Here is an 18,562-nt window from a genome sequence, read left to right as displayed (position 1 = left end):
TAGCCCCTCCCTCCTTATTTAGAAACACCTCCTCATCTAATAGCCCCTCCTTATTTAAAAATACCCTTGCTCATCTATTAGCCCCTCCCTCCTTATTTATAAACCCCTCCTCATCTATTAGCCCCTCCCTCCTTATTTATAAAGCCCTCCTCATCTATTAGCCCCTCCCTCCTTATTTATAAACCCCTCCTCATCTATTAGCCACTCCCTCCTTATTTATAAACCCCTCCTCCCCTATTAGCCCCTCCTTATTTATAAACCCCTCCTCATCTGTTAGCCCCTCCCTCCTTATTTATAAACTCTTCCTCATCTATAGCCCCTCCCTCCTTATTTAGAAACACCTCTTCATCTAATAGCCCCTCCTTATTTAAAAATACCCCTCCTCATCTATTAGCCCCTCCCTCCTTATTTATAAACCCCTCCTCATCTATTAGCCCCTCCCTCCTTATTTATAAACCCCTCCTCCCCTATTAGCCCCTCCTAATTTATAAACCCCTCCTCATCTGTTAGCCCCTCCCTCCTTATTTATAAACCCTTCCTCATCTATTAGCCCCTCCCTCCTTAATTAGAAACACCTCTTCATCTAATAGCCCCTCCTTATCTATTAGCTCCTCTTCATCTATTAGCTCCTCTTCATCTATTAGCCCCTCCTTTTTAAAAAACTTTGCTAAAATCTATTTTTTATCGAAAGCACTGAGCCTTTATAATCCAGATCATTTACTACAAAAAAAAACCAAAAACATATATAATTACAGGGGGAGGCAATATAATGTGACAAAACAGCCGCTGCCTACATTTGGGCTACAAAACAGCTTTTTGTTTCTTTCTCAGTCATTGGCGGCCAGCAGGAGCCATGTTGGACTCTTTGTTGCAGGGATACTGTGTTTTTCCTTGAGTTTTTACGTTCAGGCAAGGTTCCTGGTGAAATAAATGATGTGTCAATTAGCTCTCCTCCAGAAGGAAGGAAGAAAATCTGTCTCTCCTTTTAAAAGGAGCCTTACAACAAGACCAATGATAATAGTCAGACCAGAGTCTCCACCAAAATGCGCCCATCTGTAGACAGCTGTTTTGGGGTTCTTGCTCCTCGTCATTAGTTTTCTTGTAGATAATTGACGATACATTTACTTTTCCTGTCTTTTATACATTTCAGCTCTTTATGAAGGAGAATCTTTACCAGCAGCTAGAGAGCAAGCGAGACCAACTGATGAACAAGGCGGCCGTCACACTTCAGCGCTACGGACGCGGGTACCTGACCCGCAAACGTTACCGGACCCTCCGATACCGGATTATCCAACTGCAGGCCCTGGCTCGTGGCTACTTGGCAAGGTGCAAAAACTGTACTATACGTATATATGGGAGATAATTATAAAATGGATTTCCAGGGGACCGAACGTGCCATAGGGGCAGCCCATGCGTCTTCTATAGAGCCCCTTGGGACAAAGGGCATGGCTTAGGATTAGGCTGGGTTAAAGCAAGATGAACAGACCGGGTAGGACCCATCCTACAATGGGGAATAGTCAGGAAGTCGACTATTCCCTCAAATTGGGGACATATAATGGTATGTTTCAACACATGGAAGGGGCCCCACTGTAAAATTGCTCTAGAGCCCTATCTTCTTTATACGTGTCCCCTACATTTCCATATACATTGATTGTCTGTACTATATAAGAGCGTGAAGCATGCTATTATTAGACTGCTTTTTTTTGTGTAATTAATGTTTATTTATTTTGCTTTTTTTATTATATTTTGTATTTATTTTGCTTTGTTTGTTCAATTTTTATTATTTTTTTAATGTATTTATTTGGTTTATTAATTTATTTAATTGTATTTTATATTAATGCAACTTTTTTTTCTTTCTTGAAGGTGCAAGTTTCACAACTGGAGAAAGAGCATGCTGAAATTTCGAGCTCTGGTCCACATGTACGTGAATCGAAGGAGATACCTGAGGGTAAGACGCCATTATTGTCAATCACTTTGAGTGGATTTGATGTGCTATGCCACAACCATATTGTGGCATCGCATTATAGAGTACAGCGGTCAAATGGTTCAACGTTTAACCTTCCCAGGAGAACTGAAAAATAAAGTGAAAATTAAAAAAAAATATGAAAAAAAAAAAGTTAAATCACACCCCTTTTTCCCAATATTGTGCAAAAATTAAGAAATTTAAAAAAAAATATTTGGGAAAAGTCAAATTTATGAAAATATAAAATTAACCCATACAGTACCATTTTCCAAGTTCTTTGTTTTTTTAAACCACTAAAATATATGAAAAAGTATAAAATTTTGCATTGCAAAGGGTGAAATTTGTGAAAACATCTCGGAATTTTCCACAACAAAATTCAGAGTGAAATTTGCAAATTTTGCCGGTATTATTGACAAGAGCTCAAAGTCCAGCGGGAGTCGTGTATTGTCTCTGTATCATTGTCAGGGCACAGTCTGGTCGTGTGTGTATACAAGTGAGTCAGTGAGTGAAGAGCAGGCGTGGGTACATACACCGGTAAGATCGGGCCGATGCCAAATATAAATGTACCAAATATAACTCCGGGCCCAGAAAGATTGCGCCGACCTGTAATAACACACACCAGCCACAGACGTGGTGGGTGGCGTTATTTCCTTAGCTATTAAAGGGGTATGAGTTAACTGAAAATCAGTCAGTGAACTAATTCTAACTGTCCTATCTGAGACTTTGTCTTTTTTCTGAGCTCCTCTCAGCTGATTTATGACCATAGACCACATCCAAGTTGAATATGCCTGGAAATAACGAGCTTGGAAAAGCCAAACTGTGCATTTTTAATGAAACTCAATTGCAAAAATGATTTTTTTTAGCCCAAAATATGTGCACTCAAGTAAACAAAAATGTGTGACTTATAAGCATTTTTTAAAATAAATTTATACAGAAATGTCCCCAGAGATGAACAACCCCCTTTAAAGACTTTTTATACTCTAATAATGGGACAACCCATGTCCTCTTGTTTTCCTTCCAATACTTTTGCATAAAATGTTCCATTGTATTTTTCTTTATCCATATCTCATATTTGCCAACGTCCTGAACGCTCCCAGAAAAAAAAAGGAGAGAAGGCAAATCTCCCAACTGGATGCCAAATCTTCCCCAAACCTCATGGGAAGTACTGCATCCGCAGGGGGCGTGGGAGAGGTGTGGTTGAGGCGTGTCTTGAAACAAGAGCAGCTATTGGTGAAAAATGTCCAGTGCCATGCTTCTCGCCCCGCCTCCTATCTCCTGCGGGAAACACTAAGTGAAAAGTTGGCAAGTAGGCCGTATCGAAATCTAGCTCAGGATTCTGTTGCATTGTGGCATGGCAGAGCAATATGGTCACATCTGACAACAGCTGGAGCAAGTGTGAATGTGGATGAAAAGAGTGACAATGAGTGGTCTCAGATCCTGAAGGTAGCATTCCAAGTTATCATCTATCCTGTGGACAACCTGCTAAGATGGGAATAACCCCCTTAAGTTGGGGCCACATGGAAAACAGAGGCAGGAGGACTGGCATCCATGTGCTCCAGCTTCTTATGTCCTGATGGCTATTAATAAGTATGACAATACCTGGGCTGCAGTCACACCACACCTATCTCTGCTGTGCGGTGACGGGTGCAGATCAGGGAGCAGAGCAGAGCAGTATGAAGCGTGTGCACTTCGCTCCACGCCTGGAGCATGATGGCGGTCTATTTCAGGTATGGGTACTATAAATATAAGGGGGTGCAGTTGTAACGAGGGGCAAATATTTCTTATTCTTGCAGACAAAGGCAGAAGCTCGCCGGCTGGCTGAAGAAGAGCGCAGGAAGGCGGAGCAGGTGAGCTCTAACCTATTGCCTTTTATTCCACATGTTATTTATTCCTCTTTTTTACAGATGTTTTATATGTGTATATATATTATTTATTTTTTGTGGTGCTGGAAAAATGTCAGAAAAATATACATACTGTATTAGACATGTAATGAGGAAAGAGTCATTACGTAATGTTTAGAAAAACTCATTAGACCTTAATGACCAGTTATTTATTTTTTTCTTCATTTTTTATTGTCTTCTTTTCAGCAGCCATAATTTGGTATATAATCACTTTAGTGTTGCTTGGGGTGCATATAAATTACTATCATTTTTTTGTGACACAAATGTAGAAAAAAAATATTTTTGGTTGAGTTTTTATTTTGTTTAGATTTTTCACTGCTCATGTTTCACTCCAAATTACAATTTGAATGAATTCTCCAGCTTACTTATGGATACCTAAGATGTGAAGGGCTTGTGTTTTGTAATATGTATGTAATAAAATGTACGGTATATTATATGAAAACATTTATTTTTTTTTTATTTTTTCATTACCTTATTTCCCAGATGTGTTATATATGTACTGTATAGATCTCTGGAGAGCATATTTTTTTATCAGAATTTTGTATCATTTTTTCCTGCTAGATTGTAGGAGCCGTAATTTACAATGGCGTGGAATTAAAGAGCTCTAAAGTTACAGTGATTAGTCATTATAGGGTTAATATTTACTGTGTATTTTTTTTTTTTACAACCAAAAAATTGCAGTGTGCAAGTGGCTGCCAGACAGTTCTGGTATCAGCTTACCTCCTGGGAAAACAAAAGGATCAGGCATACTGAAACTCAGCATGTCCAATCTTTTTTTTTTTTTTTTTCAACATTTACACGAGTGAACGTTAGCTGAACATCTAACACATATTATATGATCACCCCGTCCAGCTGGCAGGCTTAGCCAAAACTCCCCAAATGAGTATGGCCACCATTAGAAGCAGCAGTATGTCAGCCTCTTTCACCTTAAAATGATCAGATCGGGGAGGATGATTGGTGGGGGGGAGACCAGTGTACTCCAGATTATAACTATCATGATTTTCTCTAACCAGGAGCTGACAAAGAGAGAAGTATTTAATGTGACCCATCTAGAGATCCCGGCAGAGCTGTTTGGCCTCCTCCGCACGGCATCAGGTAAAATACCTTCACCCAGAGATAGTCTGTATGTTGCCCCATTACTAGGGTGCCGTACATTGATTAAAGAAGACCCCTTGAAAAAGTATCACATTAATGCTGAGATATAATAGCTCAAGATACTGACCCAAAGCCTGAGGCTGTACTACTGAGGTGACCTCCATCACTATAATTTTCTCATTTTTCGTCCCTCCAGCTCAGAAGAACATCATGCTGGAGTATGTAATGCCAACTCACGTCCCAAGGGTGCAGGCCTTCACCCAGCTCACCCTGCCCCTCGACATCAACAACTACCCCATGTTCAAATATGTGCGAGTCTTTTTCAGGGTAAGATAAGACACAATGGTGTTCTTAAATGAGGAGGGGGCAATCCATCTCTAGGCCCTATTATCTGCATGGATCAGAGAATCCTACAGGCCTCCTCCACTTTTAGGTCTATGAACGTTTACAAGTTTTCTTTTTGCTCAGTCCTCCTCTGCCTTATAACAGATTCTAAGATCTTGACATATTCTTGTAGGAACCTCTGTTCGGGATGTTAGCAATGATACTCGGATCCTCGCTCCTTCCAGTTGAAGATGATCTTAAGCCACAAGCCGTAACGTCCTTCAGATTGGTAATTACTTTATTTCAGAAGCAAAATAATTTCATAGAAAATGTAAAATTGACTGTAGAAACAGGGAGGCAGTATTATCTGTGCCTACATCACTTAGAAAGTGCCTCCAGTGCCCGTAAACACTTTTCCTCCATCTTGTTATCCTTTATATCATTTAGTAGGTGAGACAAGGAGACAGTACTATCTGTGCCTACGTCACTTACTAAGTGCTTCAAGTGACCATTAAATCTTTTCCTCCATCTTGCTATTACTTATATAATATATTCAGTGAGACAGGGTGGCAGTACTATCTGTGCCTACATCATTTTGTGAGTGAGACAGGGAAACAGAACTACCTGTAACTACATAACTTAAGCCACAGAAAAGAGGGTGGTACTGGGGTGGTAGTCCTCTTACTGCCTACTTATTTTACAGAAAGACACAGGAAGATAGTACTATCTGTATCTACTCTATGTTATTAATGGTCAGCAATGCAATACTATCTGTACCTACATCATTTAGTAAGTGCCTCCTGTATCCGTGAAAGGTTTTCCTCAATCCTGATATTCTTGATATAATTTAATCAGTGTGAGACAGGGAGACAGTACGATCTGTGACTACTTCACTTACAGAGAAGCACAGTGAGGAAATCTTATGTAAACCTATATAATTCTCGAGAAGAGACGTGTACCAACATCATTCCATGTAGAGACAAAGAGGTAGAACTATCTGTACCTACATAATTTACCGGTAGAGACAGGCACACAATACTAGCTGCATCTACATAATTTAGAGATAGAGACAGGGACACAGTACTATCTGTATCTACATAATTTACAGGCAGAGACACAGTACTATCTGTATCTACATAATTTACAGATAGAGACAGGGAAACATTACTAGCTGTATCTCTACATAATTTACAGGTAGAGACAGGGACAGAGTACTAGCTGTACTAGCTGTAGCTACATCATGTAGAGTAAGAGACAAGGAGTTAGTACTAGCTGTACCAAAGTCATTAAATAGGAAACAAATGAAGGCAATACTTTTTGTAGTAGTTTTTATGCACAAATAATGTATTATTTCCCTAGCAAGATGACCACCAGATGACACTATAGCATAAGCAAAGATATGGCGTCCACCTTGCTGACCTGCCAGGTACTTTATCACACATGTCTTGTCTCCTTATAACCAAGGTCTTGAGGTTCATGGGTGACCCGTTCCTCAACGGAGCCCAGGAGATCTTATTTGGCAATTACATCATCCAGAAAGGATTGTCCAATACTGGTCTGCGAGATGAGATCCTGGCTCAGATCGCCAATCAAGTCTGGAGGAACACCAACCCAAACAACGAGGAGCGAGGCTGGTACCTACTGGCCTCATGTCTCAGCAGCTTTGCTCCATCCCCAAACCTGGACAAGTATCTTCTGAAGTAAGACTGTTCGAAAAATCAGATTGAGATCTAGATTCATTTCTGTTTGTTATGCCCCAATATTACCATGGACATTCCTGGGTGATAATCCCGTGGTCTCTGATTCCGACCCAGGATCTGGTAGTGCTGGTTCAGCCTGGTACTGAATAAACATTATCAGTTTTCCATTTACTGTATGTGAGGAGAGATTGTACAGGATTAGAAAAGCATGGCTTCCTTATTCTAAAAACAGCGCCATTAATATTTACAGTTTGTGCCTGGAATTGCAGCCCCATTGGAGTCAGTAGTGTGGAGCTGCAATACCGCTCACAAGCTGTAAACAGGAGTGGCATTGTTTTCGGATGAAGGAACTATGTTTTTTAATCCTGGAGATCTCTGGGGGTTATTTCCATTTTCTTAAATAGGTGTTGTCGGATAGATCTTGTAAATACATGCACTTTTGAAATTTACTACTTAAAATTCTCAGCTGTTCTTGAGATATTAACACTCTTCTATTATTTACAGCTGGTTGCCTTGGAAACCGACAGCTGATTTGTGCCGGAAGCACACCACAAACCCTTCCCATCGTTGCCCCTGTCATATGATCGCGGGGTACCGATGGGTTGGCATGACAACCGGGAGTCTGCAGGAGACCCCCTTACTTGTCAGACCTACTGTGTGTAGCACAAGCAATCAGAAGATCACAGCTCCATGTCTCCTAAGGAGCTAAGGAGACTGTTAAAACAAGTAAAAAATAAAAAAAGTAAAAAAAAAAGTTAAAAAATTATATATATATATACACAAGTCACCTCCCTTTTGCCCCATTCAAAATAAAGCAATATAAAAAAATACACATATGTAGTATCGCCGTGTTCAGAAACGCTCGATCTATCAATATATAAAAATAATTGATCCAATCGGTAAATGATGTAACGAGAAAAAAATCAAAACTCCAGAATTACGGTTTTTTTGGTCACCGCAACATTGCAGTAAAATGCAATAACGGGTGATCAAAAGATTGTATCTACCCCAAAATGGTATTGATAAAAACGTCAGCTCAACACGCAAAAAATAAGCCCTCACCCAGCCCCAGAGCCAGAAAAATTGAGAAGTTTCAGATCTCGGAAAACTGCGCCATTTTTATAAACTTTGGAATTTTTTTTCACACCTTAAATAAAAAAAGAACTTATGGATGTTTGGTATCTGCGAACTTGTACTGACCTGACGAATCATAATGGTCAGTTTTAGAATTTAGTGAACAAGATGAAAAAAAAAACCAACAAAAAAAAATAATTGTGGAATTGCACTTTCTTTGTAATTACACCACAAGTGGAGTTTTTTTTGGTAAAACCAATAGTGTCGATAAAAAGTACAACTCGTCCCGCAAAAAACAAGCCCTTACATGGCCATATTGACGGAAAAATAAAAAAAGTTATGGCTTTGGGAAGAAGGGGAGCAAAAACGAAAACTCAAAAATGGAAAATTCCAAGGTGGTGAAGGGGTTAAAAAAATCCCCAAAATGACCTAGCGTAAGAAATCTTAAGATCAGGTGACCCCAAAAGTTGTGAATGAGGTTTCAAGATGCAATATTGACTAAATTTTTCAGGTACGTCTCCGACTATGCTTATAATGGCTATAAACCCATTTGCCAACACAAGCTCATCCTAGCAATTCAGAAAGCTCAGCAGGGCTCCGAAACGGCACGGACATTCCCGCCCTGTTTAATGGAGTGGACAGCAAGCAGAGAGAGAGCCAACATGGCCTTGGAGATCCACTGCTTCGACGGTACGAGACTGAGCTCAGCTTTATGTTACTGCTGTGTGCAGTCTATATGAATTTACATTAACCTGACAACTGGTGCAAAACCTGACAACGACAATCATTCATTTTTTTTACCTTTTTTGTGCAGGTGCAAAAATGCTGTGCCCCATCCATTCATGGACTGATGGAGAGGAGATGGCAGGGGATGTCCTTAGACACCGGTAAGCTGCAGACAACTGGTACGTGTCGGAAAATAATATATAATATAAAATTGTAATGTTAAAAGTGGAATACAAATACAATAATAAAAGTATAAACTCATATAATGATTATAAACATATAATCTTACATATACTGTATATATATATATATATATATATATATATATATATATATATATATATATATAGAATATTGGCTCTCCCTAGTGGTGTCTGTATAAATCTGTATGCAGTGAGCTCCCCCTAGTGGTGGCTGTATAACTCTGTATATCATGAGCTCCTCCTAGTGGCTGTATAAATCTGTATGCAGTGAGCTCCCCCTAGTGGTGGTTGTATTAATCTGTATGTAGTGACCTCGCTCTAGTTGGTGGCTGTGTAAATCTGCATGTAATGACCTTCTCCTAGTGGTGGCTGTGTAAATCTGTATAAATCTGCATGTAGTCAACTTCTAGTGGTGGCTGTATTAATCTGTATGTAGTGAGCTCCTGCTAATGGTGGCTGTATAAAGCTGTATGCTGTGAGCTCCTCCTAGTGGTGGCTGTATAAAGCTGTAGGCTGTGAGAGCTTCTCCTAGTGGTGGCTGTATAAATCAGTATGTAGTGAGCTCCCTCTAGTGGTGACTGTATAAATCTGTATGCAGTGAGCTCCCCCTAGTGGTGGCTGTATAACTCTGTATATCATGAGCTCCTCCTAGTGGCTGTATAAATCTGTATGCAGTGAGCTCCCCCTAGTGGTGGTTGTATTAATCTGTATGTAGTGACCTCGCTCTAGTTGGTGGCTGTGTAAATCTGCATGTAATGACCTTCTCCTAGTGGTGGCTGTATAAATCTGTATAAATCTGCATGTAGTCAACTTCTAGTGGTGGCTGTATTAATCTGTATGTAGTGAGCTCCTGCTAATGGTGGCTGTATAAAGCTGTATGCTGTGAGCTCCTCCTAGAGGTGGCTGTATAAAGCTGTAGGCTGTGATAGCTTCTCCTAGTGGTGGCTGTATAAATCAGTATGTAGTGAGCTCCCTCTAGTGGTGACTGTATAAATCTGCATGTAGTGAGCTCCCCCTAGTGGTGGCTGTACACATCTGAATGTAGTGAGCTCCCTCTAGTGGTGGCAGTATAAATCTGTATGTAGTGAGCTCCCCCTAGTGGTGGCAGTATAAATCTGTATGTAGTGAGCTCCCCCTAGTGGTGGCTGTACACATCTGTATGTAGTGAGCTCCCTCTAGTGGTGGCTGTATAAATCCTTAGAAACATTTCTGAATATTGATAGTAAAAGTGAATTTCTGTTTCTTTCTCCTGCAGGGGGGTGATGGAAGGATGGAGAGGATGGTCGGTATGTATGAAGGATGGAGGGCAATGGTCTGAACTGGCTGGACACGATTACGTCCTGGATCTGATCTCTAATGTGGAATTACCCAGAGAGTTTCCCAAGCAGAAGTCTTATTTCATCACCTCGGAAGCAGCTCAGGAGAACGTGGAGAGACGCAGCATGTACGTGCCGTACAGGATACAGACTGAGTGCCGCTTTCACACATAATAAAGGGGGATTTTAATAAAACCTTTTTAACTTTCAGCATTTTTCATTTAGCTTTTTTGTCATTTTTGTTGCAAAAATTGCTGCGGATGAATATTCTACAAGCAATGCATATTTTCTGCCATTTTTGGTCCTTTATTTTCAATGCAGCATGCTTTAGTACAGAGTTTTGTCAGGACATAGGCTTCTCTGTAAGACAGTGTCTGTATTTCACAGAGTATTTGAGAGCAAGCCTGAAATTGAAGAAAATGTCCCTCCTCCGCCCATGATGAAAGCACCATCTCTACCTCCGCAGGGGGTCCCAGAGTCAGAAGGGTATTACAGCCATGGTGAGGAAAAACTAATAAGGCTGCATGTTATGTTTCTGCAGTGACCATTTTCAATAAGATAATGGATGTAGGGGTCATGTATGGAAAGTAACTGCCACTAGGGGGAGCTCACTGAACACAGATTTACAGTATACTGCATCTACTCCACCAAACAGTTCAATGCTAACTGTATAAATCCATATGCAGCTAGCTCCCTCTAGTGGTGGCTGTATAAATCTGTATGTAGTGAGCTCCCTCTAGTGGTGGCTGTATAAATCTGTAAGTAGTGAGCTCCCTCTAGTGGTGGCTGTATAAATCTGTATGTAGTGAGCTCCCTCTAGTGGTGGCTGTATAAATCTGTATGCAGTGAACTCCCTCTAGTGGTGACTGTATAAATCCATATGCAGCTAGCTCCCTCTAGTGGTGGCTGTATAAATCTGTATGTAGTGAGCTCCCTCTAGTGGTGGCTGTATAAGTCTGTATGTAGTGAGCTCCCTCTAGTGGTGGCTGTATAAATCTGTATGCAGTGAGCTCCCTCTAGAGGTGGCTGTATAAATCTGTATGTAGTGAGCTCCCTCTAGTGGTGGTTGTATAAATCTGTATGTAGTGAGCTCCTCCTAGTGGTGGCTGTATAAATCTGTATGTAGTGAGCTCCCCCTAGTGGCAGCTGTATAAATCTGTATGTAGTGAGCTCCCCTTAGTGGCAGCTGTATAAATCTGTATGTAGTGAGCTCCCTCTAGTGGTGGCTGTATAAATCTGTATGTAGTGAGCTCCCCCTAGTGGTGGCTGTATAAATCTGTATGTAGTGAGCTCCCCCTAGTGGTGGCTGTATAAATCTGTATGTAGTGAGCTCCCCCTAGTGGCAGCTGTATAAATCTGTATGTAGTGAGTTCCCCATAGCAGTAGATGTATAAATCTATGTGTAGTGAGTTCCCCCTAGTGGTGGCTGTATAAATCTGTATGTATAAATCTGTATGTAGTGAGCTCCCTCTAGTGATGGCTGTATAATCTGTATATAATGAGCTCCTCATAGTGGTGGCTGGATTAATATATTTGTAGTGAGCTCCCTCTAGTGGTGGCTGTATAAATCAATGTGTAGTGAGCTCCCACTGGTGGTGGCTGTATAAATCTGTATGTAATTAGATCTCCCTTGTGGTGAATTTATAAATCTGTATGCAGTGAGCTCCTCCTAGTGGTGACTGTATATAAATCTGTATGCAGTAAGTTCCCCCTATTGGTGGGTGCATAAATCTATATGTAGTGATATCCCCCTAGTTGTGGATGTATATATCTGTATCCAGTGAGCTCCCCCTAGTGGTGACTGTATATATTTGTATCCAGTGAGCGCCTCCTAGTGGAGGTTGTATATATCTGTATCCAGTGAGCTCTAGTTAGTGGTGGCTGTATATATCTGTATCCAGTGAGCTCCCCCTAGTGGTGGCTGTATATATTTGTATCCAGTGAGCTCCCGATAGTGGTGGCTGTATGTATCTGTATCCAGTGAGCTCCCGCTAGTGGTGGCTGTATATATCTGAATCCAGTTAGCTCCCCCCTAGTGGTGGCTGTATATATCTGAATCCAGTGAGCTCCCCCCTAGTGGTGGCTGTATATATCTGTATCCAGTGAGCTCCCCCTAGTGGTGGCTAAATGTAAATAGAATTATATTATTTACAATGTAACTTTAATTAGTACAGACATTGTGAACAAGCCCTGTGATTTGTGTATACATAGATATCTATGATCTACAGATGATCAGATTGTGCTGCAATATATTGAATTTTAATTGATGTTTTTTTGTGCCAGCAGACTCGGACACATTAAGTGAGCCCCCTACTCAGAAAGGCATGGATCATTACTTAGACAGCCTGTTTGATCCTGTTCTGTCTTATGGAAATGGGGTAAGTTATTATGTGATGTCCATGTAGTAATTTGCATTTAGTCCAGAATATCCAGAATTCTGCTGGCATTGTGCTGGGAAACTTATTTCTTAGGTGCAGTTTTATTTTCCTACCTGCAGCCGACACAGTAGGGAGAATATATAGGTTTTTGAGGCAGAAATAAAATGTTATCCCCATCATCATAAATGGGATATTGTCGGATGGAGCTTGTAAATGCAAACATTTTTGTAATTTACTGCTTGTTAAAATTTTCTGCCGTTCTTTAAATATTCACACTTTTCTTTACAGCTCATTGCCATGGAGACCGACCACCGCTGCTAAACATAAAAACGTGCAGTGCTTTTAAATGAATTTCTTTTAAGCTTTTAAGAACTGTTCTAAATCTGTCCAGAATATCTGTACCTCCTAATCCCAGCCATATTCATTGCATTGTTTACAAGCTGGACAGCAGCGGTGGTCGGTCTCCTAGGCAACGAGCTGTAAGGAAAATAAAAAGGGTTAATATCTCAAGAACGGCTGAAAATTTTAGTAAACAGTGAATTGTAAAAGTGCTTATTTTTACGAGCTCTATCCAACAACATTAATTTGTGAAGATGGGAATAACCTTTTAAAGGGAATGCAGGAGATTTTTTAATGCAGCTCTGGAGGTGAGTAGAGAAGAAATGACTGTGTAACTCAAGATCAGTGCAGGATAGTGTTACTTGATGTCTTTTGTGGCTGTAAACGGTAAAATGTTCATATATAGAGGTAAGATAGAAGATCTCTGTGACCGTGTGTGAGACAGTGAACTGGTATTACTGTATCCTATTACACCCTCCATGTCCTGTCTGCTGCAGGGTGCCATCCCAGAATTGCAGATGAAAAGATTTTGATAGCCTTTATACAAGTGGATCATTCAGGGCTTTATTCAGTTGTGTGAAAAAGTGTTTGCCCCCTTCCTGATTTCCTATTCTTTTGCATGTTTGTCATACTTAAATGTTTCAGATCACGAAACAAATGTAAGTGTTAGGCAAAGATAACACAACGTAAACACAAAATGCAGTTTATAAATGTACATCTTTATTATAAAGGGAAAAAGAAAACCAACCCAACAGGGCCATGTGTGAAGAAATGATTGCCCCCCTCCCCTTTAGAATATAAATTAACTGTGGTCTATCACATCTTTGGGAAGCTGAGTTCACATTCTCTAGCCACACCCAGGCCTGATTATGCCACACCTGTTCTCAATCAAGAAATCACTTAAATAGGACCTGCCTGACAAAATGAAGTAGACCAAAAGATACTCAACAGCTAGACATCATGCCGCGATCCAAAGAAATTTTGAAACAAATTACAAAAAAAGTAACTGATATCTATCAGTCTGGAAAAGGTTATTAAGCCATTTCTAAAGCTTTGGGACTCCGATGAACTACGGTGAGAGCCATTATCCACATATGGCAAAAACATGGAACAATGGTGAACCTTCTTAGGGGTGGCCGGCCAACCAAAATTGCCCCAAGAGCGCAGTGACGACTCGTAGAAGACCCCACAACAACTTCCAAAGTACTCGAGGCCTCACCTGCCTTAGTTAAGGTCAGTGTTCTTGACTTCACCATAAGAAAGAGACTGGGCAAAAATGGCCTGCATGACAGTCTTACAAGACAAAAACCACTGATGAGCAATAAGAACATAAAGGCACGTCTCAGTTTTGCTAGAAAATATCTTGATGATCCCCAAGACTTTTGGAAGAATACTTTGTGGACTGACGAGGCAAAAGTTGAACTTTTTGGAAGGTGTATGTCCCATTACATCTGGCCTAGAAGTAACACAGCATTTCAGAAAAGGAACATCATACCAACAGTAAAATACGGTGGTGGTAATGTGATGGTTTGGGGCTGTTTTGTTGCTTCAGGACCTGGAAGACTTGCTGTGGTAAATGGAAGCATGAATTCTGCTGTCTACCAAAAAATCCGGAAGGAGAATGTCTGCCATCTTTTCATGACCTCAAGCTGAAGCGCACATGGGTTATGCAGCAGGACAATGATCCAAAACACACCAGCAAGTCCACCTCTGAAGGGCTAAAGAAAAATAAAATTTAGACCTCGGAGTGGCCTAGTCAAAGTCCTGACCTTAATCTGCTTGAGATGCTGTGACCTTAAAAAGGCGGTTCATGTTCGGGAACCCTCCAATGTGGCTGAATCACAACAATTCTAATGAGTGATGAGCAGCCAAAATTCCCCCAGAGCATTGTATAAGACTCATTGCCAGTTATCGCCAACGCTGGACTGCAGTTGTTGCTGCTAGGGGGCGACCCAACCAGTTATTAGGTTTAGGGGGCAATCACTTGGTCACACAGGGCCCTGTAGGTTTGGATTTCTTTATTAATAATAAAGACCTTCGTAGCACCGAAGACAAATTTTATCCGTAAATTAAAAATTTTGAGAATAAAAGACCAGTCCAGGAGGAGAAAGAAGCAGATTCCTCTTATGAGATATATTAGAACGTCTATCTAATATTTTTGTATGGTTGTACCGGCGGGCAGGACTTACATGGGCACAATGGTTTCCTGCTGACACCTGATCCCCCCCCCCCATCTCGCTCTTTGTCAGATATCACATTCCAGATCATCCCTGTTTGGGTTTAGGCTACTTACCTGCATCTCTTCTCTTCTGTAGGATCTGGAAAAGCTGACGGCGATGTCCCAGAAAATGAAGGGGGGCGGAGGTGTAGGTGGCCGGGATGGCACCGAGGTGACCGAAGAATCCAATTTGCCTGGTGAAGGATCGCACCGTAGCGGTGAGAGTAATTCCTCAATCACTAGTATGGAGGTATATATACTGTATGCTCATATATCCTTCATTTATTTCTGTAGAGCAAAGCATGTACGCTCAACAACAAGCCTATATCAACCAGCAGGCCATGTTACTGGTGAGTACCTCCAGACTTACCTACTACTGGAGCGCATAGAAAAAGCTTTTCTGAAAGAAGACCACCCCTTTATAGGGTTTATATCGATCTTTATAAATGGGCATTGTCGGATAGAGCTTGTAAATACGAGCTATTTTGCAATTTACTACTTGTTAAAATTTTCAATCGTTCTTAAGATATTAAGACTTTTCTTTTGTTTACAGCTCATTGCCTTGGAGACCGACCACCGGTGCTAGACAGCAGCACTTACAAGCTCTTTCCTAGTGAACTTGTAAGCACTGTTTTGAAGCCAGTCCAAGTCGCCAGAACACGCTGTTACTTCTTAATCCCGCTCAGTGCTTACGAGCTAGACACCAGCGGTGGTCGATCTCCTAGGCAACGAGCTGTAAACAAAAGAGAATTGTTAATATCTCCAGAACGGTTGCAAATTTTAATAAGCAGTAAATTGCAAAAGTGCTTGTTTTTACATGGACTATCTGATAATACCCATTTGTAAAAATGAAGACTAACACTTTACCTTCTGGAGAGGATGCGGGCTGTCATATAGTATTCCAGTTGGGTTTAATTATTGCAGCAGCCCTGTAAACAGGAAAGCAGAGCAGGGTCCATGTATACTTGTATGTAGGTAAGTGACAGAGTGACTAAAGGTAAATTATTATTTTTTTTCTATCTCCTAATCTCCAGGCCCAGCAGATGACCATGCAGGCGATGGCTCTGCAGCAGCAAATGGTGAGCAATTCCCCTGTCAGTCCTTCTCTATCTAGTAGTCCGAAACAAGGCATGAACACTCCGTCCAGCAGAGCCAGTTCTTACAGGGTGACTCCTACCGTAGCTCCAATGCCCAGGACTGGGACACCGAGCCAGGTAAGTGGCAAGCATTGATACATAGATAATCGTTCATCAATGTCTAATCAGTGGGGGGTGCTGTTTGCCCCTCCTATGGTGTCTGTGCAGCACTGATCATTTAGTAGCCGATCTTGGGTACTGCAGCTCAGCGCCCATTTAATTCAATAGGAGCCGAGCTGCAGTACCTAAGAATGGATAGTATATGGTGTATGGAGCTGTGGCATCATGGCTGATTAGTGGGGTTACCGGGTGTAGGACCCCCATCAATCTGACACTGATGACCTATCCTAACTATTTACCAACAATATCAAAGTTATGGAAAACCCCTTTTATTCTACTTTTTCATTTGCATCCCAGAGGAACGTTGAAAATGGATCTCCCTACCGGACCCGAAGATCTCCAACCCGAGAGAGCTCCTTCCGTCACACACCTGGTGAGTACGCCCTTTTCTTTTTTATACGGACATCATATTGAGGGATAAGGGGGCCCTCGGCAGCCATTGCCTTGTCTGCCAATCCTATAGATAACGTTGCCATTGCAGGCCCCTCCAGTCAGGTGCGTCCGGAGGATCTTATCCATCACAGCACCCTAAATTCAGAACATTTTTCCGAACCATCGCACAACATTAAAGATATCATAAACCAGTACAAGCAGCCAGGTGGGACCAGACCGGCCCCCGCTCCAGTAAGGTGAGTTAACCATGTTCAACTAGGCTGTGCATTGCAAACCAGTGCCATGAATAGCATTTAAATAGGTGCTATCTTTGATTTATAGGAAGGAGCCACCTAAAATTTTTGGAAGAAAATTGGACCCACATGAAGAAGCTTTGAAGATACTCAAGGGGCAAATGTCTAATCGACCATTTGCTGGACCTTCACCTGTCTCCAATATGTCTTATGTTCCTAAGGTACAATAGATGCTCTATGAAAAAGCTACAAAGTGCAAGTCAAGTACAGCCATACTAAAATCCTGTCTGCCCACAATCACCACTAGGGGGAGCTTAGGAGCTTACTGCATACTGAATTACATAGGAAGCTCCCTCTAGTGGCGGCTGCAGGCATCTATACATTTATCATGCAGTGGATTTGGAGCTCTGTATCAGTAAAATTGAGCTGAAAACCCTATAAAGATATATTATAAAATTAATAAGCAGAACATTTTGGTCCAGAAAATTAAAATATAGAGGTGCAGTTTAAAATTCTCTCTCTCGGGTGATAAGATTATATCCACCATTTTTTATCTCTACTTATAATTTAGGCCTCTAGAGACACAGTTGCGTTGGTAAAACCCGTCCCGAGCGTTAAGCAGAAGAAGCCCGCCAGCCCACCACCAGTCAGTGCCGTGAGGCCCACCACAGCTCCCGCAGGTAATGCCTATATATTGGGTATGGCAATGTAACAGAATGTCATACAAAACAGGAAAGGAAGACCCCGATAATAACTTTTATAAGCCCCCCCCGATAGAGCAGGTATGAGTTCTTGTAATCTCTTTTTCTGCCTCTCAGTATCAGTCTCGCGGGAGCTGTCAGAGGAACAGGAGAATATCCAGACGCAGTTACATCGGCAATATAGTGAGGAGTATTACACCTACAGCAACGTGTCCTGGAGGATCTACATCAGGAAAGAGGTGCGATACGCCCCCACTTACGAAAAATGGGTGTAAACCAATATGGCCGACACTGTCGTTCTGCAGCTTTCTGCAGACCGATGGTATGTAAAGTGGTGAGCCTTATATTGACAACCATTTGTAAAAAAAATGCAATTCAAATGCATATTGCTGAAAACTTTGGAAATAAGATTTTACCTGAGTTTTATTTTTTTTTCCAGGTTTTTTACCCCCGAGACAGCATCAACAACCCTCTCATCCTGGACCTCATCTTCAAGCAGGTGAGACTCCCCATCTCCCCAAAAGCTGATATGAAAACTCGAGTTGCAAAATCTGCTAATTAAAGGGGTTGTTCTTTGAAAAGTAGATATCACGGGTGTCTGACCACTGGGGTTAACTAGAAGATATCACCTATCCATAGCTGGGACCCCCACGGATCTGACAAATTGTCTGTGGATAGGTGATAACTTTTTTTTCACGGGACTTGCTGGAAGTTCTAGTTCCACAACATCCAAATAAACCAC

The 18,562-nt window shown here is 41.3% G+C and overlaps 1 protein-coding gene across 1 annotated transcript in view; it reads left to right on the top strand.

Moving 5' to 3' along the window:
- Window positions 1-18,562, top strand: part of MYO15A (myosin XVA) — a 77,920-nt gene that overhangs the window by 17,966 nt on the left and 41,392 nt on the right. Inside the window, exons 20-40 of the mRNA XM_073558701.1 lie at window positions 1,151-1,326; window positions 1,864-1,948; window positions 3,757-3,810; window positions 4,878-4,959; window positions 5,156-5,286; window positions 5,477-5,572; window positions 6,748-6,983; window positions 8,569-8,747; window positions 8,872-8,944; window positions 10,242-10,430; window positions 10,690-10,802; window positions 12,589-12,680; window positions 15,335-15,461; window positions 15,532-15,587; window positions 16,272-16,451; window positions 16,791-16,866; window positions 16,975-17,122; window positions 17,208-17,340; window positions 17,691-17,799; window positions 17,938-18,059; window positions 18,260-18,319. Of these exons, the coding sequence (XP_073414802.1) occupies window positions 1,151-1,326; window positions 1,864-1,948; window positions 3,757-3,810; window positions 4,878-4,959; window positions 5,156-5,286; window positions 5,477-5,572; window positions 6,748-6,983; window positions 8,569-8,747; window positions 8,872-8,944; window positions 10,242-10,430; window positions 10,690-10,802; window positions 12,589-12,680; window positions 15,335-15,461; window positions 15,532-15,587; window positions 16,272-16,451; window positions 16,791-16,866; window positions 16,975-17,122; window positions 17,208-17,340; window positions 17,691-17,799; window positions 17,938-18,059; window positions 18,260-18,319 (2,517 nt within the window). The remainder of the gene's footprint in view (window positions 1-1,150; window positions 1,327-1,863; window positions 1,949-3,756; window positions 3,811-4,877; window positions 4,960-5,155; window positions 5,287-5,476; window positions 5,573-6,747; window positions 6,984-8,568; window positions 8,748-8,871; window positions 8,945-10,241; window positions 10,431-10,689; window positions 10,803-12,588; window positions 12,681-15,334; window positions 15,462-15,531; window positions 15,588-16,271; window positions 16,452-16,790; window positions 16,867-16,974; window positions 17,123-17,207; window positions 17,341-17,690; window positions 17,800-17,937; window positions 18,060-18,259; window positions 18,320-18,562) is intronic.

The sequence above is a fragment of the Dendrobates tinctorius genome, unplaced genomic scaffold, assembly GCF_039654945.1.
Source record: "Dendrobates tinctorius isolate UK_male_01 unplaced genomic scaffold, ASM3965494v1 ptg000257l, whole genome shotgun sequence".
Lineage (NCBI taxonomy): Eukaryota > Metazoa > Chordata > Amphibia > Anura > Dendrobatidae > Dendrobates > Dendrobates tinctorius.
This window is presented reverse-complemented; position numbering and strand designations above follow the sequence as displayed.